Raw genomic sequence first — 27,620 nt, forward strand, 5'->3', positions numbered from 1 at the left:
GGCCACACGCTACTGCTGCTGAATGACTTATTTACCTGGATGGACTCCAGAGAGTGAGATCCGGGTTGAACTTGGGCTCCGTCCACCCCCACCACATTCTTCAGTGGGGCCAGAGCTATGTGTTCAAGCCTTCGTGGCAAAGGCCTCGGTGGAGCCTTCGGCCGTGGAATGCACTGAATAGAGGGGACGAAGTGGTGTGCGAAGGTGCTGCCAACCCCGATGAGAGCAGTCCGGACATAATTCTCATGGATAGCACTTATCTTTCTTTGCTTTGCTTCCATGGCCTCTCTCTCAGCTCTCTGCATCTGCAGAAGTCTGGCATCACTGATGAAGCCACGATGGCCCTCTGGGACTGGGTAGCTCTCCTGATAGCCCTGGATCACAATGGTACAGTATGAAATGTATAGCAGAAGTGAAGTAGGCAAAATAGTTTCCACAGTGTGTCATAAAAAACTTTTAAGCTAAAGATTTTATGGATGTAGGCCTACTGTATGTCTATGAAACCACAAAATAAACAGTGATATTTTTGGAAAAACATTTGAAAAACTGATGAGCCTTACAAAACTTGAAAACTTGTCCTGGTCATCCTGTTGGTTTAAAGCCATGTTTTGCTTCCTCAGGTTTTCGATGAGGCTCTTCATCTGTGAGTTCTCCTTCTGGAGTTTGTCAAACTCACTTGATTTTCTCCCTCGATAAGCCATTGATGATATATATTAACACTCTCAAAATAAGAACTTAACCTATCTCTGTGAGAGATTTATCAAGAAATGAGTGGAAATTAAATGTTGCTTGTCAGATGGAACCAGCAATGATATCATGGCAAGGCTTCCGTTACATTGTGATGTCATAATGGGGGTCTGTTGAAAGTGCTGAGCACATCAGCACATGGTGAACATCAATGAAAGCTTTTTGATTCCCATATAAAATCATGAATGTGGTGAATTTGTAAATACTATATATATATATATATCAACTCAGCAAAAAAATAAATGTCCCTTTTTTATGACCCTGTCTTTCAAAGATAATTCGTAAAAATCCAAGTAACTTCACAGATCTTTATTGTAAAGGGTTTAAACACTGTTTCCCATGTTTCCCACGCACAATCCCTACATCAGTGCTCAGACTTTCCGCAATAAGCTGAGAGGCTGAACTGAGGGCTTGTAGGCCGGTTGTAAGGCAGGTCCTCATTAGACATCACCGGCAACAGCGTCACCTATGGGCACAAACCCACCGTCGCTGGACCAGACAGGACTGCCAAAAAGTGCTCTTCACTGACGAGTCGCGGTTTTGTCTCACTAAATCAAATCAAATCAAATTTTATTTGTCACATACACATGGTTAGCAGATGTTAATGCGAGTGTAGCGAAATGCTTGTGCTTCTAGTTCCGACAATGCAGTAATAACCAACAAGTAATCTAACTAACAATTCCAAAACTACTGTCTTATACACAGTGTAAGGGGATAAAGAATATGTACATAAGGATATATGAATGAGTGATGGTACAGAGCAGCATAGGCAAGATACAGTAGATGGTATCGAGTACAGTATATACATATGAGATGAGTATGTAAACAAAGTGGCATAGTTAAAGTGGCTAGTGGTACATGTATTACATAAGGATGCAGTCGATGATATAGAGTACAGTATATACGTATGCATATGAGATGAATAATGTAGGGTAAGTAACATTATATAAGGTAACATTGTTTAAAGTGGCTAGTGATATATTTACATCATTTCCCATCAATTCCCATTATTAAAGTGGCTGGAGTTGAGTCAGTGTCAGTATCAGTGTGTTGGCAGCAGCCAATCAATGTTAGTGGTGGCTGTTTAACAGTCTGATGGCCTTGAGATAGAAGCTGTTTTTCAGTCTCTCGGTCCCAGCTTTGATGCACCTGTACTGACCTCGCCTTCTGGATGATAGCGGGGTGAACAGGCAGTGGCTCGGGTGGTTGATGTCCTTGATGATCTTTATGGCCTTCCTGTAACATCGGGTGGTGTAGGTGTCCTGGAGGGCAGGTAGTTTGCCCCCGGTGATGCGTTGTGCAGACCTCACTACCCTCTGGAGAGCCTTACGGTTGAGGGCGGAGCAGTTGCCGTACCAGGCGGTGATACAGCCCGCCAGGATGCTCAAGATTGTGCATCTGTAGAAGTTTGTGAGTGCTTTTGGTGACAAGCCGAATTTCTTCAGCCTCCTGAGGTTGAAGAGGCGCTGCTGCGCCTTCTTCACGATGCTGTCTGTGTGAGTGGACCAATTCAGTTTGTCTGTGATGTGTATGCCGAGGAACTTAAAACTTGCTACCCTCTCCACTACTGTTCCATCGATGTGGATAGGGGGTGTTCCATCTGCTGTTTCCTGAAGTCCACAATCATCTCCTTAGTTTTGTTGACGTTGAGTGTGAGGTTATTTTCCTGACACCACACTCCGAGGGCCCTCACCTCCTCCCTGTAGGCCGTCTCGTCGTTGTTGGTAATCAAGCCTACCACTGTTGTGTCGTCCGCAAACTTGATGATTGAGTTGGAGGCGTGCGTGGCCACGCAGTCGTGGGTGAACAGGGAGTACAGGAGAGGGCTCAGAACGCACCCTTGTGGGGCCCCAGTGTTGAGGATCAGCGGGGAGGAGATGTTGTTGCCTACCCTCACCACCTGGGGCGGCCCGTCAGGAAGTCCAGTACCCAGTTGCACAGGGCGGGGTCGAGACCCAGGGTCTCGAGCTTGATGACGAGCTTGGAGGGTACTATGGTGTTGAATGCCGAGCTGTAGTCGATGAACAGCATTCTCACATAGGTATTCCTCTTGTCCAGATGGGTTAGGGCAGTGTGCAGTGTGGTTGAGATTGCATCGTCTGTGGACCTATTTGGGCGGTAAGCAAATTGGAGTGGGTCTAGGGTGTCGGTGGAGGTAGGGTGGAGGTGATATGGTCCTTGACTAGTCTCTCAAAGCACTTCATGATGACGGAAGTGAGTGCTACGGGGCGGTAGTCGTTTAGCTCAGTTACCTTAGCTTTCTTGGGAACAGGAACAATGGTGGCCCTCTTGAAGCATGTGGGAACAGCAGACTGGTATAGGGATTGATTGAATATGTCCGTAAACACACCGGCCAGCTGGTCTGCGCATGCTCTGAGGGCGCGGCTGGGGATGCCGTCTGGGCCTGCAGCCTTGCGAGGGTTAACACGTTTAAATGTCTTACTCACCTAGGCTGCAGTGAAGGAGAGACCGCATGTTTTCGTTGCAGGCCGTGTCAGTGGCACTGTATTGTGATTTTGACCATTGATTTTCATTATTCCATTTCTGTTCGTCAAATTTCTGTGGAACTGGTTCAGTTTATGTCTCAGTTGTGGAATCTTGTTATGTTCATACAAATATTTACACGTTAAGTTTGCTGAAAATAAACACAGTTGACAGTGAGAGGACATTTCTTTTTTTGCTGAGTTTATATATATATATACACTGTATACAGTTGAAGTCGGAAGTTTACATACACCTTAGCCAAATACATTTAAACTCAGTTTTTCACAATTCCTGAAATTTAATCCTGGTAAAAATCCCCTGTTTTAGGTCAGTTAGGATCACCACTTTATTTTAAGAATGTGAAATGTCAGAATAATAGTAGAGAGATTTCAGCTTGTATTTCTTTCATCACATTCCCAGTGGATCAGAAGTTTACATACACTCAATTACTATTTGGAAGCATTGCCTTTAAATTGTTTAACTTGGGTCAAACGTTATGGGTAGCCTTCCAAAAGCTTCCCACAATAAGTGATGTGAATTTTGGCCCATTCCTCCTGACAGAGCTGGTGTAACTGAGTTAGGCTTGTAGGCCTTCTTGCTCACACACGCTTTTCAGTTCTGCCCACATATTTTCTATATGATTGAAGTCGGGGCTTTGTGATGGCCACTCCAATACCTTGCCTTTGTTGTCCAAACTTTTTATGGCTGCAGGGGCAGTATTGAGTAGCTTGGATGAAAAGGTGCCCATTGTAAACTGCCAACTCCTCAGTCTCAGTTCCTAATATATGCATATTATTATTAGTATTGGATAGAAAACACTCTAAAGTTTCCAAAACTGTCCAAATATTGTCTGTGAGTATAACAGAACTGATATTCCAGGCAAAACCCTGAGGAAAACCTAAACAAAAAATATATTTTGAAAACTCCATGTTCCATAGCCTCCCTTTGCTCCATTTAAAGGGATATCAACCAGATTCCTTTTCCTATCGCTTCCTCAGGGTGTCAACTGTCTTCAGACATAGTTTCAGGCTTTTATTTTGAAAAATGAGCCAGAAAGATAACATCGCGTCAAGTGGTCACATGAGTTTTGCTTGCGCAACACAGTTTGGACAGCTATTGCTTTTCCCTCTCCTACTGTGAAAGACATTTGCGATTGATATATTATCGATTATATATTTTAAAAACAACCTGAGGATTGATTATGAAAAACGTTTGACATGTTTCTGTGGACATTATGGAAACTATTTGGAATTTGCCTGAGTTGTCATGACCGCTCTTTCCTGTGAATTTCTGAACATAACGCGCCAAACAATGGAGGTATTTTGCATATAAAAATAATGTTTATGGAACAAAAGGAACATTTGTTGTGACTGTAACTGGGAGTCTGGTGAGTGAAAACATCCAAAGATCAAAGGTAAACAATTGCACTTAATTACTCTAATTTTGATGGCCAAGCTACTTGATGCAATGTAGAATGTTTTTTATTTTGATAAAACTTACACAAACATTATTCCATTTCTGTCAAGCATAATTTCTCTGGAACTGGTTAACAAAAGGCTAAACTGTGTTTTCTGTTATTGCACTTGTGATTTCATGAATATAAATATTTTTTTGTAAGTTTATTGAATCTGAAGCCCTCTTTGAACTCCCTGTTTAATCCAGTAAAAATCCCTGTTTTAGGTCAGTTAGAACAACTTTATTTTACAAATGTGAAATGTCAGAACCAAGATTGCAATTTATTTCAGACAGATACAGGGATCACAGTTCCCATGGGGGTCAAAGTTTATACACTCAATAGTATTTGGTAAATTGTCTGAATTGTTTAATGGAGTGTGGACTTTATGGGTAGGCAAAAAAGGCCTTGGCAAAAGCTAAATCCCATATAGCAAGTAAATTTTGTCCCATGGAATGGTAGTTTTGCAGCTGGAAGAATGTGCAAAGTAGAATTTGTAGGGTGCAAACAGCAAAATAAATAAATTTTCAGTTCTGCCCATACATTTTCTATAGAAAGATTAGAGTTTGGGCTAAATCATAGGTGGGCTTGTACAGGTGCAGTAATCTTGAGCTTGTCTGACAGTTGATGCTTAAAGCTAGTAGGGAGATAAGTGTTTCCAGTTTCAGAATTTTTGTAGGGCATTCAGTCATTGGCAGCAGAGAACGGCAACTGCGTGCTAGCCACAACCGTAAGGTTCCAGGGGTGAGTGAGTAGATATATGCCAGCTCCTCAGTCATCAGTTCAGGTGGGCATAATTATGCCCTAGGTGATTGGATAGAAAACACTGATGATCAAGGAAGGTTAAAAAAGCAGGGTCAATGACATTGTCTGTGAGTATAACAGTAACTGAGGGCCAGGCAAAAGCGTACAGGGAAAATCAAATGGGTGGCTTTTGACAAAACTATTTTGAAAACTCCATAGACTCCAGCCACCCTTTGTTGAGTTTAAAGGATATCAACCAATTCCTTTTCCTTTAAAGCTTCTCAAGGATTGTAGGATGGTCAGATTTACAGGCTTTTATTTTGAAAAATGACCTAAAGGATGCTTTAACATTGCGTCAAGTGGTCACATGAGTTTTGCCAATTCTAGATTTGGACACTTTGCTTGGAGATCTCCTTTGATATGGGTCTGGAAGGTTGATACAGTATAACATAGACACCTAAGTATTTGTACGCTACTTGATGCTAAGTGTACTTAATGTTTTGTCGAGCGATCGATAAACTTACACAAACGCTTGGATTGCTTTCGCTGTAAAGCATCATTTCAAAATCTGACACGACAGGTGGATTAACAAAAGGCTAAACTGTGTTTTCTTATATTGCACTTGTGATTTCATGAATATAAATATTTTTAATAATATTTATTGAATGTAGCGCTATGCTATTCAGCGGTTGTTGATGACACTTATCCCGTTAACAGGATTGCAGCCATAACAAGTTAATCCCTTCTCTTAACATGTATGGCCCCAAAACATAATCAAGCAGCTGACCAATTACGCAAGACTTTAGTTCGAAGTTAACTGAGATTAATCAACAACTGGATACATTTCTTTATTTCTAAAGTGAAACTATCCTCCGCATTGGAGTATCTCTACAAGTACAAGTTTAACCAGTATTCCAGTTGTTTTACCGTCCCATGAAGAAGTGTGGCAGGCCTGTGAGGAAGGATCCTACAGCCATGAGGAAACAGTCCACAGCAATGAGCCTGGGCCGGTGCAGCTTCGCCCCAAAATGGCTGACCACAGTCAGGAACAGCAGGTTACCTGCAAGAAACCACAACACTACAGTAGTCAGGAATCACAAATGACACTGTTTCTTTTCAACTAAAAATGGCCTATCAGTTTGGATACTAGGTTGCATCAACACAACATGAAATAAAACCATGTGAGAGGTTTGACAGTAGAGTCATGGACAAACACCAGTCAATCAATTAATAGGAACAACTATAAAACTGGACAGTATTGAGAGCAGACTCTGATTGAACCACTAAAAAAAATGGATCATACTGTAGTCTGTATCTGGTTTTAACTACATGAATTCTCAAGCAACTCAATGTTATTGTTGAAACCCATCTCAAAGCTGCCGTCTATGAGTCCGATGAGAGAGCTGGACAGGTCAAAGTTAGTGAGTGATGGCACTCTTCATGTAGGTCCCTGACAGAGCTTTGGTGAAGGAGGTGAACGACAGGGCCTCAATGAACTGCTGACAAACACAAGAGAGAGAACATTACTGTGTGTTTGTCCGTGTGTATGTGCATGTGTGGATGCGTGTGCAGACAGAGTACATGTGTAGCTGAGGTGGCCTGCAATAATAAAAAGAACGGACACAAGTTTACAAATGTTTTTTTTCTCTTGTTCAATTGTCTATTTTCTTGTTAGTACTTTGAAAATATTCACATCAAACAAGTGCACACTTTAAATTACACAACATAAATGCACTTTACCGAAAGCAGAATTAAAAAATGTTCCACAAATAACCCTGTCTTAGTGTACGGTTTCACATGAAAACCACAATGTATTTCACATTCATACAATAGAAACACCTATATATGAAACCATAAATAACTGAATGTTTTTCTGTATACCGCTACCTCTACAGAAAAGTGACAACAATACATTCAGCTTTAAGATAGTGGCACCTCCAGAAAATCGTCTCTCTCTCACTGTATGCACTAAAAGTCCACCAGACTGAGCGTGCTCGGCCAGTTTACCAGCTAGTGAGCACAATTTTACACAAAACAACCAATAACATGTAAAACCAACTCAGAAATCCCTTACAAATGGATTCTTGATAAAACATCTCCTAGACAAAATCCAGTACAAGTAAACTACTCAGTAAACATAGCCTCTGTGACTCATAAATGTTTTTTTTTTTACCTCAGCTAGCATCAAGCTAACATATACTCTCACTCAATGTAAATCACCTTCTTCTCTCACTCAGTTCGACACAAAGCCAAAACAAAACCTTTCCTAATGTGATAATATCTGGACAACGTTGTTAAATAGCATGTTATTACATATTGTGTATATATTTGAACGTTTGAAGTGCTGTTACGTACCTGTAATAGTAAAAGAACAGAGACAGTTTACCTCTGTAAAGTTCTGGTCCTTATTCTGCAGAATGGTGAGCTCTTGGCCAGAACTTGCTGTTTCTCCTGCTACAACAGTGCAAAAGCGCCATCTATTGGCCTGATGGACTGCTAACGCTAAAGTATGTAGAAAATACATTTTAGATTCATTAAGACAAATACTTAAACAAATGGGGGGATAAATAATAAATGTGTGTCTGTTTTTAGTGACTTTGTTTTCAACCCATTACACATGCACAATCATACATGTGTATTTTAAAGCATTATTAAGATCCTTGAGTGTGGAACTGCAGGGCGTTTACGCAAATACACATGAATTTCACATGTGAACATGGGAAGTGTTATGTGTTATGGAATCTTGTGTTATGGAATCTTATGTGAAGATAATGTGATAACATGTAAAGCAACGTGATTACATTAAACTACACATGTGAAAATGTGATCACGTTGTGTTCCAAAATGTAATTTGTGCTCACATAAAATGTAAGTTGGAATCATGTGGTTTTTCTGTCAGGGCAGGAATATATAAGATGCATTTTGATGTTATGTTTGATGTTACATGATCTTGAAAATGCAATGTTCTTTGAGGTTCTTCCATGTTCCTTTCCATGTATTTTCCATTTTACTTTCCCCAGTCCTTTTCACTTTCCTTGGCAAAACAAGCTCTGTCCCCGTCAAGACTTATTCAGCTTCTGATGGATTTTAAACCATTCAACAAATAGTTTTATAATGAAGAGTAGACCCAACTAAACACCCTGGATTCTTTACACACACATTGAAGGGCAAAAATCTCAAATTTGGACTCATCAGACCAAAGGACAGATTTCCACCAGTCTAAGGTCCATTGCTCGTGTTTCTTGGCCCAAGCAAGTCTCTTCTTATTATTGGTGTCCGTCCTTTAGTAGTGGTTTCAATGGAGCAATTCGACCATGAAGGCCTGATTCATGCAGTCTCCTCTGAACAGTGCATGTTGAGATGTGTGTTTCTTGAACTCTGTGAAGCATTTATTTGGGCTCCAATCTGAGGTGCAGTTAACTCTACTGAACTTATCCTCTGCAGCAGAGGTAACTCTGGGTCTTCCTCATGAGAGCCAGTTTCATCATAGCGCTTCATGGTTTTTGCGACTGCACTAGAAGAAACTTTCAAAGTTCTTGAAATTTTCCGTATTGACTGACCTTCATGTCTTAAGTAATGATGGATGTTGTTTCTCTTTGCTTATTTGAGCTGTTCTTGGCATAATATGGACTTGGTCTTTTACCAAATAGGGATATCTTCTGTAAACCATCCCTACCTTGTCACAACACAACCTATTGGCTCAAACGCTTTAAGAAGGAAAGAAATTCCACAAATTAACTTTTAAGAAGGTACACCTGTTAATTGAAATGCATTCCAGGTGACTACCTCATGAAAAGGTTGGAGAGAATGCCAAGAGTGTGCAAAGTGGTCAAGGAAAAGGATGGCTACTTTTTTGCTTACTACATGATTCCAATTGTGCTATTTCATAGTTTTGATGTCTTCACTATTATTCTAAAATGTAAAAAATTGTAAAAAATAAAGAAAAACCCTTAAATGAGTAGGTGTGTCCAGACTTTTGACTGGTACTGTATATATTGTGATATTGCAAATATGGTACAATCCAGTGGTGCAACGCTCTTGGAGACTTACCCAGAAAGACTCACAGCTTTAATCGCTGCCAAAGGTGATTCTAACATGTATTGTGAATACTTATGTAAATGAGATATTTCTGTATTTCATTTTCAATACATTTGAGAAAAAAATTAAAACATATTTTCACTTTGTCATTATGGGGTGTTGTCTGTAGCTGGGTGAGATGATAAAAAACTATAATTTAATCCATTTGGAATTCAGGCTGTAAGAAAACAAAATGAGGAATAAGTTAAGGGGTATGAACACTTTCTGAAGGCACTGTATATCTGCAAGAAAGTGATAAATGAGCGACTCTTTAAAATCAATTGTCAACCCTTAATCTATTTTTGTGTTTATCTTCATGTATTTCAGGCAGGGTAGTGGCAGATGGGTCTTTCAATAATGTGGTATATACAGAATTTATTCTCAGGGTGATCCACTTAAAGTCGAACAACAGTGGTTATATCAATCAGAGGCAGGTGTTGCTTTAACAGAATTGTCTCTGATTGGGAACCAAGTGAGGCAGCCATAGTTCATTTGAGTTTGTTGTCCCAGATAACTTTTGACCCTTAGTGTCCTTATTCACCATTGAGCTGACAGTTCTAATTAACAGAAAACTTAGGCTGTCTTTCACTGTCTTATCTAAAAACCTCAGAGCTCTTTGTTTTGTAGTGTTCAAATTGATTCGTGTTTTACGTTGTGTTTATTAAATATGGTCCCCAACCCATTTGCATTTTCCTAGTTGGAATGGTGTTCATTAACTTTAATGACTCCTTGTCCGTTCACTTCACACTGGACAAGAGGAATACCCATGTGCATGATTTGTTCATCATGAACAGATACAGAATCACCCACCACAACGGGACCAAGCACAGTTCCATTTAACAGCATTTGCAGTCATTTAATCATAATAAGGATTTCCAACACTGGAGGAAATGATAAATGAGCGACTCTTTAAAAGCCTGGTCATAGATACATTGCCTTGCCCCAAAAAGAAAAAAAATAGCTATCACGCTATAATCGGCATGAGTTTCTCAGACAAATCTTAATTCTGGTATAAAGGAAGCAATCTGATCATACCCCATTAAAATGTATTACACTGCTCAGGGAATGCAAAAAGAGTGTCTGCAGAGTCAGGAGTACAGACCAGCCAACATCCACCATTGTTTCATTCGTCGAGGTCTTTATTCAAGGAGGAAACCAGAATAAAAGCTGGTGTTGGAGGTGAGCAATGCAAGAGTGTGAAGATTAGCATTAATGGAGAAATTGGAGGAGACAAATGCAGGGAGTTGCTGTGATTGGTATATTTCATGGAATTTGCCCACGCAGTGATATCGCATGTCGGGGATTTGATGGCACCTGGGTCAGCGCTGCCCCATACTCGTCCTGAGGTGCGTGTTAGTCGGCTGGTGAAGTTGGTGCCAGCCTCACGCACCAGGCCTCCTGTGCACATCCCTAGCCTTGCACGTCCTGTGCCAGCACTGCTCTCAAGATCTCAAAGTACGCATCTTCACGGCCTAGTAAATCCTGGGCCACCTCCACAACCAATTGAAACTGACTTATGCTACAATACCAGGCTTCCTGTGCGTGTTCTATTTATTTTATTAACCAGTGCCAGCACCACGCTCAGGATTTACAGTCTCTTTTTCAAGAGCGTCCAGGCTGCAAGAGCCAAGTCATTACAAAAATTACAGACAAACAACATGAAAGTCTACCGCCTGTTCAGTAAAAACCATAGCTTCACCTAAAACAAAATCAAGCAGCAGCAAATTGTCTGACAGGTCAGCCAGGAATCAGTCTCAAGATCATTCATCAGTGATTGGAGCAGCCAAGCTGCAAGCCTGCATTTAAAAGCCAGTAAGCTGCCAGACTGCATGGAGCAGCCAGTACATAAAAGCAGATTCAGTTTGCCAGCAGTGCCAAAGAGAGTACCCACCAAATTTCTGAACAATAAAAACTAATAAAAAGGTAGTAAACCCAAAATGGCTTTGTAAATAAAAGTATACCAGTGAATGAGCGCACGACTGGTATTATTTGGAACAGCAGGATAAAGTCCAGCCAGAGCTGCCAGTCTGCATGGAGCTGCCAACAATAAAAAGGAGCTGCCAGTCTGCAAGGAGCCGCCAGAGCTGCTAGTACCTGTGAATGAGCCGCTGACAGAGCTGCCAGCCAACCCATGGTATACAAGAGCCAGCCAGTCCAGTCGTAAGGGTTTTGCAGTTTAAAATTCATCTGCCAAAGTGCCATGCCAGGGTGTCAACCAGATCTCTTCCAGATCTGCCAGTCAACCAGACTCTTCCAGATCCCCATAGTCCAGTAAACCAGACTCTTCCAGATCTGCCCAGTCAACCAGACTCTTCCAGGCCTTATTCCTAAAATAAAATCCCAATTTCAGATTTTTTTCCAGTTGTTGAATATTCAACCAGACTCTTCCAGAGAGGCCATCTTCAACTCTTCCAGATCCGCCAGTCACAACCCAGACTCTTCCAGATAGCCAGACTCTTCCAGACTCTTCCAGATCACCAGACTTTCCAGATCAGCCAGTCAGCCAGACTCTTCCAGATATGTTGTCAGCCAGACTCTTCCAGATCTGGGAAGCTTTTGTAAGAGACAAACAGTAAACAACAGTATCATCAGCATGGTATAAAAAGCAGTTTCAAGTTCCAGACAGTAAACAACAGTATTCAGCACTCTTCCAGAGTTGCAGCATTTTGCCATTTTTGTCTTAATAATTTATATAAATAGTGAATAAGAGGGACCAAGTCTTCCAGATCCGCCAGTCACCGGGATCTGCCAAACTGTCAGTCGGCCGGGATCATAAGCCCATCAAATTGAGTGCACTGGCCAGGATCAGATGCTAGCAAACCATGCAGCCAGCTCTGAAAGACCTACCTGCCTGAGCTTCCTCTCACTCCCTTAGTTCCATCTCAACTCAAAAGCCTTAGCTTTCTCTCAAAAAAGTGAGCAGTGCTGTTTTTTGTCAAGCTGTCCTTCAGTCCCGAAAACCTTCAGTCCAGTGGGGTTCTGGGTGAGTTAGACTAACTAGGCCATGCTGTTCGGCACAAGGGTTGGACTATCCAGGGGGACAGCGAGGAGAGGGGACTAAGAATTTATTTGAGTGGAATCTCCTTTTAAAAGTTGCCACCATGGACAAATGCCCACCCGGACCCTCCTTTATTTTTTCCAGGTGCGTTGGTTCAGCTATGAAAGTCCGCACCTTAGGGGGGTTCTGTCACGCCCTGGTCGAAGTATTTTGTGTTTATCTTCATGTATTTGGTCAGGCCAGGGTGTGCAGGCTTTTTGTCTAAGTGTGTTTCATTGGGATTGTAGCTGCAGTGGGGTGATCTAGCAAAGTTTACCAGCTGTCTGGTTGGTTCTCAATCAGAGGCACTGAATCAAACAGCCTACCAGGGAAAAGTGCTTTGAAAGCCATATTCAGCATTTCAGTTTGTCATATGAGCAACAGAGTCCTTGTTCCTGTCTAATTCATGAACATTTTACACAGTATAGGCTGTTTAATAGTTTTCCAAAACTTTCTAGGGTCATTCAGGTTTTGTACAGTTTGTCAAGTTGGTCTTCTGTGAAAAGAACACTTGTTTGTTTATTAAATATGGATCAGAACATGACGCTGCATTTTAGTCCGACTCAGGCTCACCACAAGAGAATAATACAAAGGGATCAGAAGAAATACCATGGATTAACCCGCCATTTTTTTAAATAGGGCAATGTATCATGCTTTAATATTTGAAAGAAAAACTCCAGACCAAATCTTCATTCTGGTTTAAACAGAACAAATCATGAAATCATGCTTCATTAAAATACACTTCAAATTTACAAAAAAATGGCTTTGCAAAGCACATATACATTGTCCAATCAACAGCACATTTCAGTCTTCAGGTCTTTATTCAAAAACACCACTTGCAGAATAAAATTTTTCTGTGTCTTGTTGCAGATTGTGCAATGTTTGACCGTGGTAGAGATTAGCATTAAATGTGTGTGTGGGGTCAAGTTTGGACAGTAAGATTCATATGCAAATAGGCAAAAGATTTTAAATTTCAGGACCATGGACAAAGCAGCAATAAATCGGCATTAGACCTTGATATCTGTCATTCAGCATCACATGACAGTAGACATCATGCCATCTCGTGTGAAGTTGGCACTGGGGAAATCCCATGTAATGAGAAACGAGGCCTAGGAGGCAAAAATACTGAAGGAGAAGACTCCCACAGGAACTCTATGCTAAACTGTTCTGCCACATTCATTTCAAATGTTACATCTTTCTGACATTTGTAAAAAATAGGGAATACATCTGCAAATAATTGAAACTGATTATTCAAACTACACTGTACAGCTTTAGTGTGTCTGTGCATCATAGGTACAACTGTAAGCAATTCCGTTCTCAAATGTCTGTTTAATGTGAAAGCAAAATGAAAAACACCTGTTAGACCATTACAATGCGGACTGTCATGCATTTTACTATTACCAACAAGACAATGAAGTGATACGTGCCATGGAGGCTTATAACGGATACTTTCCTAACACCAAAAGTTCCCACGCTGAGCAATATTGTTTACTAACTATTATGCAGACAATCCAAGTCATACATTTATTGTCATTCATACTCTTATTTTTAACCGAATATCTTTGCAAAAGTGTTCATTGTGTCAATTCAGAGCTCGGAAATATTGGAATAATGTGCTTAAAACCTGTTAAGGAGGCACAACAGGATAACACAACAAGCATTTTTTGTTAAAAATCATTGCGCAACATTTCAGTGTCCTGTATACTCATGCCAGTTGAATATAGTATATGCATAAATAACACAAGGACCAATTCAAAACCTTGGGGCTCAAGAGGATGTTATGAAATTGAAAACATGGAAGATGATTTCAGACTTGTTTTACATTTAATACAGCTCGCCCCATGATCAATTTGATAGACTTTATTATCAATTTGTATTAATGTGATTGTTGGTTTGAAAAGTAGTTTGAAGTGATTTGTAAAAGTTTATAGGCAACTTTTGTAATTTTAAAAAGTGACCTTCGGTCTTGTAAAGGGGCATGTTTTTCTGGATGGACCGGTCTTCAGCAAATCACATTTTGGGTATAAAACCGGTAATTTAATCAATGAAAAAGACCAATTGTGATGTTTATGTGACATATAAAGTGCCAATCAAGATTCACAAAGCTCGCTCAAAGGTAATGAATGTTTTATATTTTATTTCTGACAGTTTTATAGTGTCCATGTGCTTGCAAAATCTGTTGTTTTGCCGGTCTGGTATTCTGGGGTGCATGCTAATCAGATAATAGTCTTCTCATGCAGGGCAAACCGAAAAGCATTTTCAAATCTGACAGTGGCTAGATTTGTGGCAGTGTAGCTTTAATTCAGTACCTTGCATGTGTGTTTTAATGAACTTAACATAAGCATATATAAACAATGTATTTAACTTAAAATTTCCAAGGTTGGTTAGTTGGTCCCGCAACATGCACCTGGATAATCGCGTCATGAATTAACGGGCTGACATCCTCATATACACATTATGACAAAAAAGATTTTAATTTTCATTGAAATAAAGACATAGAAGCATACCCATTTATACAGGTTCTACAATTCCATTTTCCATGGCAATAGAATGTAAACATTCTATTTTGGCCAAACATTACAACTCTGTTCTAAGTGCAGCATATTGGACGACTCCACAGTCATTGATCATTCGCGACTTTAAGTCATTCCTGTTATCTCTAGAGCATCCCGTATATCTATAGCGCTGCATTTCTTTCCCATCTTACCATGGATAGGGTTTGGTGCATTCCGGAGTTCACTTATGGTCCCACAAAGGTAATCTTAGGAGAAATTCATTTTAGCATACTGTAAATGCCTGTGCATAATGTGCATAACAAAGCATCATTATTTTCATTATCTTCAAAGGAATTCTGTAGAAGCAGCCTTTATTTTCAGACTCTGCAGGCCTGCTGGGAGGAAACATATTACAATAAACAGGTAAGATTCATCCCACAAAAACATAAACAACAGAAAGAGAGTTGTATTTCAAGACAGTTTAGAGAAGGTGGTCATAAGAGTTCTTAATAATCACTTGCAAATTGTGAGGCATGAGCAGTTGTGAAATGTTGCGAGAGGCCCTTCTGAAAGCACATGATATGGTATTTCGTGGCACGGTCTCACACCTTACCTCATCTTGCAGAAGAAGCTCATGGTCCACTATCTGCTGCTCCAGAGTCAAGGCCAGGTCCCTCCCCATGTCACCACAGAGAATATGAGCAGCTGGCTGGAGTCTCAGGGCAAAAAATCCCTTAGGGAGAGGTGAGTACCACGTCAGCACTCACCTTCACTGCCATTCCCTGCCACCAGCAGCACTCCAGGAGATGTGGGTAAAATAAACAACAGAAAAATCAGAAGCCTGGAAAGTTGAATTGCTCTGTGTTTTATTTGAAGGGTGTGGAAGGAAACCCTGGAGGATGGAAACGACCTCGCTCGGCTGGTAAGAGAATGAGAGTTCGAGACAAACTACAAGTTAGTGAGCTCTTTTACTAACCTTTCAACAACGAGTTAGCACAGCAGAATAGATCTGTTGTGAAATTACACTAATGGGACTTCCTGTTTCATACTGCAGGCCTGGGAAGTAAACACTTGCCTAAAAATGATGAACATAGAGCACGAGGCTTTCTGCAAGCTCCGCCGCTCCTTGCACCCCACCTCGCCAGCTGACATGTGAGTTCCATGTACTGCCCTGCATATGACTTGATCCATTTATCTACACATCTGGAACTATGCAGAAACAGACTAAGACAGTGTTCTCTGTGAGCACATTGCACATCGTTTAGCTTTGTCTTCTCCTTTTTGTTGATTTCAGCGATCCTCAAGTCCACAGCATCGTGGAGAGAGCTGTGAGGAGCATTCTGGGCGAGCAGTACAATGAGCCCCGTAGCAACCTGCTCAGCCCATCTCTGGTGGTGGTGGTGGAGGAGGTGCCCAGGCTCCTCCTGGCCCTGTGGCTTCATCCAGGGGAAGGCCATTCAGAGCACCCAATCCTAATAAGCAGGATGGACATGGTGGCGGCCGTAGTGGAGAAGCTCTCCTGCATGTTAAAGGACCCTTCCCCTCACATCCCTTTCTCCCGGGCTGCTGCTTTTGACTCTGTGCGGTCGATCCTCGGGAGAATCAGTCAGTCCTTCTCCACAGATGACCTGCAGAGCCCTTTTATATGAGCTCTGTCTGTGGCTTTGTGGCTGACGAGGTGCAGAGCTGCTTCCAGCCCCCTGCAGCCCCCTACCAGTCCCCCTGTCCTCGCAGTGGCCGTTTCCACCACACTACCAGCTGACATCCAAGCAGGTGAGTAGCAATGATAGAGAGCACTCTGACAGATGCCTGTTCCAATGACATCTTGGTGACTTCTAGTAGTAGAGCTCATCAGGATTGTTGTTGTCAGCCATAACACAGACCCGGCTTCTTCCCACCTGGAGGTTGAAGACATCACCCTAACACAGAGGCAGATCTGGCTTCTTTCCACCTGAATGTGGTGGACATAACCGTTAATACAGAGGCAGAGCCCATCTCTTCCCTCTTGGAGGTTGTGGACGTCACACCTGAAGAAAGGACTCTCACGATGGCCGTCTCCGCCACTCTGCCAGCTGACATCCAAGCAGGTGAGTAACACTTAGAGAGCACTCTGACAGGTGCCGTTTGTCATGACATCTTAGTAGAACCTTTCAACTGGCCAGTGTTAAGAAGCTACGGTTTGCATTTGTTTACATTCTGATCCTCTTTTTTCCCTTTCCAGAGGATGTTGCTGTGGTCATCCCGGATGTCACCCCACACGTCACCAAGGACGTGACACTGGATGTTCCATGCAGAGCTAGGAAAGGGGCAGTCCAGCGATTATTTTGCAGGCTTTGGAGGAAGAGGAAGGAAGAGGAGAAACAATATTAATTATTCATCAGACCTTCAGAAATGGGATTGAACCATAGACCATTAAATTATTTGCATTATAATTGAACTCAATTCTGCTTTTCTTCTGTTTACTACTTAATTTCAGAACATTTCTATAAACTTTCACTTTGCAAGTGTGGAGTAGGTTATGTAAATAAATGAGAAACATCACAATTTTAATGCTTTTAATAATTTACTTTGTAAATTTAAAAAAAGGGCGCTCAACCAACGTTGAGTTGAGGTGCAACCAAAAATTTGAATCATCATAGAAAAGGAAAATGCTCAACCCTTGCTCACTATAAAAAATGCATTGTTTTATTCAGGCAAGGTTAAAAGATTAACGTTTTGGCCTAGTCTATGATGATATGCAAGTTATGTTTGTAACAGGAAAAGGGTGACACAGACTCACCCTGGTTCTTGAGGGTTGAAGACAGTGAAAAATGATCTCTAACTAAATTGGGACTTGTCAATTCTTGAATAAAAATCTTTAATGAACATGAATTTAAATACAATTGACTTGAGGATCAGAGCAGGCAGGCTGACTGGCTAGCCCTGAAGGCCCTCTGCCTCTACCTGTGTGGTTCATCTCAACCAAGAGCTTGTGTGGGTTGTCTTTCTCTCTGTGGGTGTGAATCACTATGACCTCTCCCTCTACCTGCCATTTGGCTGATCAGAAGCCTTCTGCTCTTTCTTACTCACATGAACAGGAGGAATGGCCTCTGGAGTAACACGCGCCAGTTATGTGCTGGTGCAAAGTGATTAGGCTGACCTTTCCTCTAGCATCTTACCTGCATTGCTCTGCAGAATCTAAAGTTCTTAAATTATTACTAAAAGAAGCGTTCATATCCACCCCGACGTCCCGAGTCATTACTTTGAAGACAGTTATTCTAAAAGTAATTGGTCTTTTGACCAATCAGATATGCTCTGAAAAGAGCTGATGCGAAAATATCTAATGTGATAATTTACCATCATTATTCAACAGAGTCTCCAGTTGTCTATATAAAGAGTATCCTTATTAAGTTTGGGAATCAAAGTAATTACACCTTGTTTTAAGGAAGCCGGTAACTCCCCATTTTCTATTGATTCGTGAAACATAGCAAGAATGAAAGGAATCAATTTATCATTGAATGCTTTATAAAACTCGCTTATTAAACCATCATTTCCAGGGGACCTATTGTCCTTAAGGCTTTTAATACAGTCTTTATCTCAATTTCAGATAACTCATCATCACAAAAATCCCTGAAATCATTATCTATCTTCTTAGCAATGTTTGCAACACGTCATGCTCTTATCAACTGAGCTACGAAGGAGCACGTCGACGTCACTAGAATGATGACAAGCTATTTTAACGGATTCTAAAGGGAATCAGAATTCCAAACTAATTTCTATGGCAACACAGTTGTCAATTTTGTAAACAATCATTTTCGAACGTGTGTTGCCAAGAGACATCTAACTGACGTTCTATGGAACGTTTTCTGTGCGAAAACAACTTTGCTGCTGACAACAAACTTGTTTGATTTTTGAGACCTGAGAACAATCGACTGGAAAATGCCTGGGTGCTTTTCAAGACTGGCGGAGAGAGTGTGTGGACGTCGGCGGCCTACTGCGTCGACAGGTTGTTCAAATTCATTTGTGGCTTGTTTTTCTTGTCTTTTTCTGTTTTGCAGGGTTCGTGATCGTCGACAGGTGGACAGCGACAGCGACTTCGAAGAGGGTATGTGGAGTTTACAACTCTTATTTTACTACATTTAACAATGTCATTATAATTTGCGAAATGTTGTGTATTTCTATCATTCAGACTTGGCCAAAATGCTTGTGCTAGAGATGTTGTAGCTTGCTAGCTAACATTAACTTTAGTAACTGTTGCTAAGCAATCAACTTTTGCTACCTAGCTAGCTAATATTAGCAATCTTGCTATTTTTTTTATGTCCTAACAATAGTTTATTTTATATTCCAATGTTCCTCATTTTAGAAACAACTGTCCTGGATGAGGTCCAGTTGGATGTGCCATTGGATGATGTGCCAGATGTTCCACAGCTGCCAGTCCTCCTTGATGACCAGAATGCTGCTATCATCCATTTTCTGAAAGTTTGGGGTTTTATGTTTGAAAAATATCCCAGATATTCAAGTTGTGTCTCTTTAACATGAAACAAATCTCTTGTCTGCTTTCTGCTTTAGGAGGCCACTGGCAATTGGCAGTTGATTCCGATTAGGTTCAGCCCCCTGTACTGTGGGCCTGTTGTGATCAGGGTAAGAGACCCCCACACAGTCACATCACTGTTACAATGTTTACTGTTTCCAACATGAATGTATTGTAATGTGCAGAACAATGCCGGTCCGGTGGTTAAAGCTTGGAGAACTTTCCAGTTCATCAGCCCCATCATCACCTACATGCGTGGGGGATCCCAGGTATGTGTCTTTGTAACTAGCTAATCATAATCTATATTGTCAGTCATTTGATCTTGATGGAAATGTGTCACAGCAATTGCCGAAGTGGTTTTGTTGATGTTGTCTTGTTGTTTATCTCAACAGCAGGTGGTGGTGAGGATGCACCACGTGAGTAGGGTGAGAGGCCTGGAGACTCAACTGGTGTGGGCCATCTCCAAGGAGACAGCCAGGCTTAGTCCAGAGGGCATCCCCTACTGTGCCACCAAAGTGCAGTCCATCACTTGGATCCAGGTAAGACGTAAATACTACTGAAACAGTAGTAGATTAGGCTTTTCTTCACTTATTCCATTTGGCCTTAATATGTCTCTCTTTGTCAGCGTGTGGCTGGCAGGGTGACCCACTATGCGTCTCACCTCCGCCACGAGACGTCTGTGGACGTGACGCTTGGCTGCTACCAGGTAAATAAACGATTTCCTATGTATATAGACTAGACATTACTGGGCATTTTTGCATTCGATTTGGTGTGTTTTCTAATAACGTGTGTGTGTGTGGTAAACCGGTGTGCTGTGTGTGTTTTGAGCAGCAGACTGATGTCTCAGTGGTGTACGCCACTCTCCACATGGGGCTGGACGGGCTTCTCTCCTCTTCAGCGTGGTCGGAGGCTGCCTCCTTCTCTACTCCCACCACTCAGCAGTTCACTGACCCAGAGCCTGAGGGCCACAACTGCTATGAGGTCAGACGTTACACACACATACTATTGACTAGGAGCATTAAGATCCTTCCATTGACCGATTGTTTGTTATGTCATTGCACTGGTCACTGATTTTGAATGCTTGTTTTGTTGTCGTAGGGCTGGGAGGAGGACCTGCTGCCTGAGGAGAGGGAGGTTCCTCTGCTAAAGTGAGTTCCTCTAAATGTCTGTGTAGTCTGAGCTTGTCAAATGCTGAAGGATAGTGGTCATAATGCTGTTATCCCCCATTGACTCTAATGGTTGACATGCTTCATTCCCTCCCTTTCACAGCCTCTACCTTACCATCAAGAGAGTGGAGGACATCGCCCTGAGGCTCGTCTCCTTGCGCCAGGCCTTCACTGTGAGTGGACCCACTGTTCTTTTTGTCTCTGTGACTTCTTGTTCTGTCTCCAAGAGGAAGAGGTCTCACCCTAACTCTTCCCTCTTCCCTAGACCCTGCTTGGTTCCACCCTGAGCAGGAACCATCTGTTTGTGGCGGGAAAGGTCCTCCTGGGCGGCCTTGTTCAGGCCAACCACATGGTAACTCACTAACTCATTCTCTTTCAAGGGAAAGAGAGCGTCCCTGAGGGGAAATGTGTTCTGTTCACTAAGATGCTCTTTTCTTTGTCATAGGGACAGGCCAAATTCATCCGTACCTATAATGACTTTGTGGACTACCTGAGTGACCCCTCCAAGCGGAATGACATTGAGAGGGAGCTGGCTGAGGCAAAGGTGAGTTCATTAACTCTTTCAAGTCTCACTGAGTTCTTCCACATGCATGTCTTTTATACATCACAGTAGCTGATCTATATGAAATCATTCCTATTTTCTCCAAACGTGTTTTCTTGTCCTAGATCCATCATGTGAACATGATAGATGTCCTCTTTGAGCTGGTGCTGTTTGGGATGATGACAGCTCAGAAGTCCCTGATGGTGGTAAGTAGCATCTCACTGGTACATGTTTTGATATCTCTCTATTAGCAGTTTCACTTAAATTCCTCATCTCTTCTATTCTCTTTTCTCCTCCTTTGTTTCCTTTAGCACCCTGGTGGGTTCGTGGAGCGTCTGTACGCTCTCCTGTACTCCTTCCTGCCCACTGCTGCCAACATGGAGCCAGAGGCTGATAGATACCTACTGCTGCTCAATGTAAGAGTCAAGAGGTTACTTCCTGTTTACTTCCATATTCTTAGTGTACTTCCTTTTGACTTCCTTATTCATGGTTAACCAGGTTTCAATGCCATTTTAGGGGGAGTATTTCTAATTGTCTCTCTCCTCTTGATAAGCTAGTAACTCAGAGCCATTTTCTATGTGTTGTGTGGTGTTCTCTTCAGGGCGGACTGATGGCTCTGCTAGATGACATGTTTGGCCAGCAGCTGGCCTGGTACTTTAACCCAGAGTCTCTGGTCACTGAGCTCTCCAGCCTCCTGGAGTACCACTTGGAGAACCTCATGGCCAGCATGTAGTCCTACTGCAGGGACCATACTCCTTTCTCCTTCTCTCTCTCTTTTGAAGGAATTGAGGACTTGAAGTGCTTTGTTGAACCCTGATTAGTTAACACCCATTAATTTAATGTATTCTCTTGTTTTCTCTCCCCACAGGATTCTTGTGACACTTTGCCACCCAACAGGGATCTAGACACCAATGCCCTACATTACTTTGCACTGAATTTGACATTTTTAAAATAAAATAAGTTGTAGTTCAAAAACATTTTTGTTTCTGTCTTTTCATCTATTTGATTTATGACCATTTCCTCTTCCTGGAGGTATAATGCTAATATTAGAATATTACATGAACAATGATGCTTTATTATCTGCATATGGAAATAAAAAACAATGTTTAGTTGATTTACAGATACTACAGGCCCACACTTTATATGGTTTTGTACTGTGGTTTGTGATACTGTACTATTTAAAAACATGTCGGACTACATACACTGAGTGCACTTAATAGATTAAATAAAAACATCTTCTTACATATTGAGTTGCTAGGAACATCTTCCTTTTGCACACTCCCCTCAGAACAGCCTAATTTCCTCTGGGCATGGACTCGACAAGCTGCCCTAAGCGTTCCACAAGGATGCTGGCCCATGTTGTGTCAAGTTGGCTGGACGTCCTTTGGGTGGTGGACCATTCTTGAGACACATGGGAAACTGTTGAGCATGAAGAAAAACAGCAGTGTTGCAGTTCTTGACACACTTAACCCGGTGCGCCTGGCACCTACTACCATACCCCGTTCAAAGACAGTTAAATATTTTCTCTTGCTGAATCACCCTCTGAATGACACACACAATCCATGTCTCAATTCTCTCAAGGTTTTAAAATCTTTCTTTAACTCCCCTTCATCTACACTGATTGAAGTGGATTCAACAAGTGACATCAATAAGGGGTCATAGCTTTAACTTGGTCAGTCTATGTCATGGAAAGAGCAGGTGTCCTCAATGTTTTGTATTATCAGTGTGTGTAGTAACCTGGTACAGTATAAAGTATACCACTAGAGGGGATAATTGCTTCAGTCTTGAATGTTACTTCTCACTATCCCTACATTAAAAGTCTGCCATTGTAGACTCCGGTAACTTCGGTATCTTAGTTTTTTATATTTGCCATTAATGTCTGAACCATTTCCCGTCTTTCCCACTGAAACCAGTAATGTGAGCGTTCATGTGAGAGAGGGTGTAGTAGTGCATACTGACCACTAGTTGGATCATAGTGTGGGTGGTGGAGTTTATGCAGGAACACAGAGGGTAGAGGCATTCTCCATCACAGTAGAAGGCAGAGTAACCCGTAGGAGCCAATACCCAGTCCTAATGGAGAGAAATACCATAGAAATCGAATGACAAGATTAGATGAATGACTAGAACAGACTCTTTCTATGAGAAATACATGATAAAGAATGCAAAGAACATTCTCTACAATGCACATCCTACACAAATGCCTTGCTTCCCTAAAAATACTGTTACAGCAAATAAGGTGGTACAATGTTAGCTCATGATTATCTATTCAGTACAATGAGTAGTTAAGAGAGACAGAATCTCACCTTCTAGCCTTGTTCACTGAATCTCACAGATAATTCATGTCTCTTACAAGCCTGACGCCCACTGTTGACATGGCTGTGATCTGAAAGGGACCAAAAAATATGTTATGAACCAGGAAAGACTAATGTACACTTTGGATGCATTGGATGTCAAATGAAATGTAAACGTAACTTAAGTCATTTTGTAATTTGGATGATTTATCCCTTTAAACTGTATAAAACAAGTTGAACTACAAGATGAAAAACCAGTGTTGTCCCCTGACCTTGTATGTATACTGGGCAAGGGCAGATCGTATTTGAGCTTCTTCTTATGGGGGTTGGGTTTCAGGGTGCCTGGGGGGCGACAGGGGGCCTGGCTGGTCAATTTAAGATGATTCTATTTGTTAACTACTCACAAAGTATTACCAAAAGTACATATATTTCAAGGGACATAACACTGAGACCCCTGGACATGGGTGGGGGAATATTTGTGTGACAACCTAAAATAGGGGCAGAAGCTCACCAGCACCAGCAGTCTCTCCAACCACCCCTGAACATCAGAGTCATTTAACCATTTAGAGAGTTGAACAAATGCCTGGCACTCTAGACTAGAGCCTCCATAGTCTATGCAGCAACCTGAACATTTCACGTGCCTACCTTTAGGTTTCTCTCAGTACAGTCCATTGTACTGGCCTGTGTGATGTGTAGTAGTTTGATGCATCTTATTACTTTGTTTGTTTGTCACCCGAAAATTCAGTCTCAGCCAATGATTGTTAATATCCTCCATTCCTTACCTGACCCTTACAGACGCAGATGCCTGACCTGAAGACATTCAAACAGCACTTTGAGAGCAAGCATCCCAAGTCCCCAATGCCACCAGAGCTGGTTGATGTTGAGACTTAAAACGATGACACACACAATGGACCTACAGCTGTGGTAAGATGCAGTATACAGTGGGAAGAAATAGTAAGTGAACCCTTTGGAAATACCTGGATTTCTTTTATTTATTTATTTTTATTTCTTTATACTTAGTTTTTTTTTTAATTACTTAGTTTTTATTGTAGGAACACAAAGAAAGTACAAATAAAGCCAAATAAAAGAACAAAAAAAGATCTGGCAGTTACAGTGCACTTCATACCTTCATCATCATACCATCATATTAGTTACATTGACATCTTTGAATTAGACCTTTTCCAAGTACGAAACCCATTTTTCCCAGTATTCTTGACCTCTCTCCTGTTGAGTTCTTAAAGCAAAGGTCATACGCTCCATGTGGTGTATTTCTTCTACAATGTCTATCCATTGTGTCACTGTGGGAGGGTCTTTTTGTAGCCATTTCCTAGTGATAGCCTTTTTACTGGCTGCCAGTAGGACCTTCAAGAGGTACTTTTCTCTGTTGTGTAAGTCATCAGGTATTTCACCCATGTACAAAGAAATCAATGTTTGTTCTATGTCAAATCCCATTATTTTTCCAATGTTAGATCTTATTTCTCCCCAGTAAGTTTCGATTGTGGGGCAAGTCCAAAAGATATCAGACTGGTCCGCCCTCAATAGACCGCATTCTCTCCAACAAGGGTGTAGTGAGCCAGTCTGTTTTGATTTCAGTTTAGGTGTTATGAAGAAACGTATAACATTCTTCCAACAGAATTCTCTCCATGACCTTGAGTTGGTGGAGCTTTGTTGAGTCTCTAATATGTTCAACCATGTTTCATCAGTTATTTCAATGTTAAGTTCCTCCCATTTCTTTTTAATATAGTTTGTAGAATGTTTCTTTGAGGATTGAATACCCAAGTAGAGATTTGAAATAGTCTTTTGTTACTCCCCAAGTTGTATGCGTTAGTGAATACTTGGATTAATTTTGGAGGTGCTCGAGGGTCAGTCACTTTTATCTCCCTTAAGAAATAGTGTCGTACTTGTAGGTACTTGTAGGTATCTGTAAAAATCTTGTTTATCCAAGCCATGTTTTTTACTTAGGTCCTGGAAGTTATCTAGGTTCCCATTCCTTATAATTGTACTGAATGACGTGATGCCTTTCTGCGTCCATTGTTTAAACCTGCTGTCCTGAGTTGCAGGGATGAAGCTGGGGTCGTTGTCACGGTCGTCCTCCTCTTCATCTGAAGAGGAGAGGCGAGAAGGATCGGAGGACCAAAATGCGGTGTGGTATGTGTTCATGATGAATATTTAATTAAAGAAAGTACTGAACACTGAATACAAACACAATAAACAAATAACGACCGTGAAGCTATAAATGAGACATGTGCTGACACAAGCAACTAACATAGACAATCACCCACAAACAAACAGTGCAACCCAGGCTACCTAAGTATGATTCTCAATCAGAGACAACTAATGACACCTGCCTCTGATTGAGAACCATACTAGGCCGAAACATAGAAATCCCAAAATCATAGAAAAACAAACAGACTGCCCACCCCAACTCACGCCCTGACCATACTAAATAATGACAAAAACAACAGAAATAAAGGTCAGAACGTGACAGTACCCCCAAATGTGCGGACTCCGGCCGCAAAACCTTAACCTATAGGGGAGGGTCTGGGTGGGCGTCTGTCCGCGGAGGTGGCTCTGGCGCTGGAAGTGGACCCCACTTCACCATAGTCTTAGTCCGTCTCATTGTCCGCCTCCGCGGACAGACGCCCACCCAGAGGGGCAGCTCGGGACAGCGGGACGGAAGCTCTGGCGCCTCTGGGCTGAGGGGCTCTGGCGACTCTGGGCTGAGGGGCTCTGGCGCCTCTGGGCTGAGGGGCGGAAGTTCTGGCAGCGCCGGACTGAGGGGCTCTGGCGCCTCTGGACTGAGGGGCTCTGGCGCCTCTGGACTGAGGGGCTCTGTCGCCTCTGGACTGAGGGGCTCTGTCGCCTCTGGACTGAGGGCAGCGCCGGACAGGCGGGAGACTCCGGCAGCGCCGGACAGGCGGGAGACTCCGGCAGCGCCGGACAGGCGGGAACACCTGTAGGGAGGAGACAGAGATACAGCCTGGGGAGACCTCCAAGACTCTTGGTGTTAGGAGGAGGCACCTGAAGAACCGGGCTGTGGGGGAGCACTGGAGCTCTGGTGCGCAGCCCTGGCACCACTCCCCCAGGCTGGATCACTACTCTAGCCCGGACCCTCCAGAGTGCAGGCACAGGTTGAACCGGGCTGTGGGTAAGCACGGGAGATCTAGTGCCTACTATGCGCACATCTCCCTTAGGCTCCACTCCCACATTTGCCCGGCACGAGCGGAGCGCAGGCATAGGACGCACTGCACCCTCCCAGCGCCCCGGAGACACAGTACGCAGAGCCGGCGCAGGATACCCTGGACCAAAACTGCGTACCGGCGACCAGACACGCTGAGCAGGCACCATACGCCCTGGCTGGATGCCCACACTCGCATGACACTTTCAGGGGGCTGCCCTATAGCGCACCGGGCTATGGGCACGTACTGGCACTTAACCGCATAACACGGTGCCTGACCAGTAACGCGCTGCTTATAATAAGCACGAGGAGTGAGCTCAGGTCTGCTACCTGGCTTAGCCCCACACCTCGTGTACCCCCCCAAAAGAAAATTGGGGGGCTGCCTCTCGTACCTGTCGCGCTGCCGTGCTGCCTCCTCATATCGCCGCCGCTCAGCTTTCGCTGCCTCCAGCTCTGCTTTGGGGCGGCGATATTCCCCAGCCTGTGCCCAGGGTCCCTCTCCGTTCAATATCTCCTCCCATGTCCAGGAGTCCTGTGATGCTGGCTGTAGTATGATCTAAAATAAAGACGCGGGACAACGAGGTTCTAGCTCCAGCCTGTTTATTAACCTAACCCTTGCATGTCCTACCTAGGTACGGATGCCCCCAAGGGACATCCTACTACATCTTCCCCTCTCCCATGAACAAGAACTCAACATGCGTAAACACTGAAGCATAACTGAAATGCAATTTGGAAACCAGTATTATTCGCTTACATGCTACTTCCCATCCTGAAACAGTATGAAAGCATTAAATCACACAGTATGAACATTAACTTAGGTACAGTCTCTTTTTGCTGGGTATGTTCCACAGCAGTATGTTATCTCTTCACGTAACATAGTCTTTCAGCCACTCTGTT

At 42.5% G+C, this 27,620-nt stretch overlaps 1 protein-coding gene and 2 long non-coding RNA genes across 6 annotated transcripts; 2 read left to right on the plus strand and 1 right to left on the minus strand.

Annotated features, from left to right (window-relative positions):
• Positions 1-205: 205 nt before the first annotated feature.
• Positions 206-8,107, minus strand: LOC121843771. 4 transcript variants are annotated; one of them, XR_006081730.1, is made up of 3 exons: positions 7,815-8,107; positions 6,356-6,924; positions 206-374 (listed from the first exon to the last, which is right to left on the minus strand). It is a non-coding gene; the product is annotated as an uncharacterized LOC121843771 (long non-coding RNA). The 4 variants fall into 4 exon arrangements; XR_006081729.1 differs by having other exon boundaries at positions 6,356-6,927; XR_006081728.1 differs by having other exon boundaries at positions 7,784-8,107.
• An 8,916-nt stretch (positions 8,108-17,023) lies between these two features.
• LOC112218046 lies at positions 17,024-17,373 on the plus strand. The gene is made up of 2 exons (XR_006081731.1): positions 17,024-17,124; positions 17,259-17,373. It is a non-coding gene; the product is annotated as an uncharacterized LOC112218046 (long non-coding RNA).
• Positions 17,374-19,525: 2,152 nt separating this feature from the next.
• LOC121843770 lies at positions 19,526-21,120 on the plus strand. The gene is made up of 8 exons (XM_042313589.1): positions 19,526-19,657; positions 19,733-19,816; positions 19,940-20,086; positions 20,173-20,253; positions 20,379-20,528; positions 20,646-20,695; positions 20,817-20,886; positions 20,979-21,120. Exons 2-8 carry the CDS (start codon positions 19,799-19,801, stop codon positions 21,075-21,077), a joined length of 615 nt encoding a protein of 204 aa, XP_042169523.1. The 5' UTR covers positions 19,526-19,657; positions 19,733-19,798; the 3' UTR covers positions 21,078-21,120.
• The last annotated feature ends 6,500 nt before the right edge of the window (positions 21,121-27,620 follow it).

This window comes from Oncorhynchus tshawytscha, unplaced genomic scaffold (assembly GCF_018296145.1).
Source record: "Oncorhynchus tshawytscha isolate Ot180627B unplaced genomic scaffold, Otsh_v2.0 Un_contig_1061_pilon_pilon, whole genome shotgun sequence".
Lineage (NCBI taxonomy): Eukaryota > Metazoa > Chordata > Actinopteri > Salmoniformes > Salmonidae > Oncorhynchus > Oncorhynchus tshawytscha.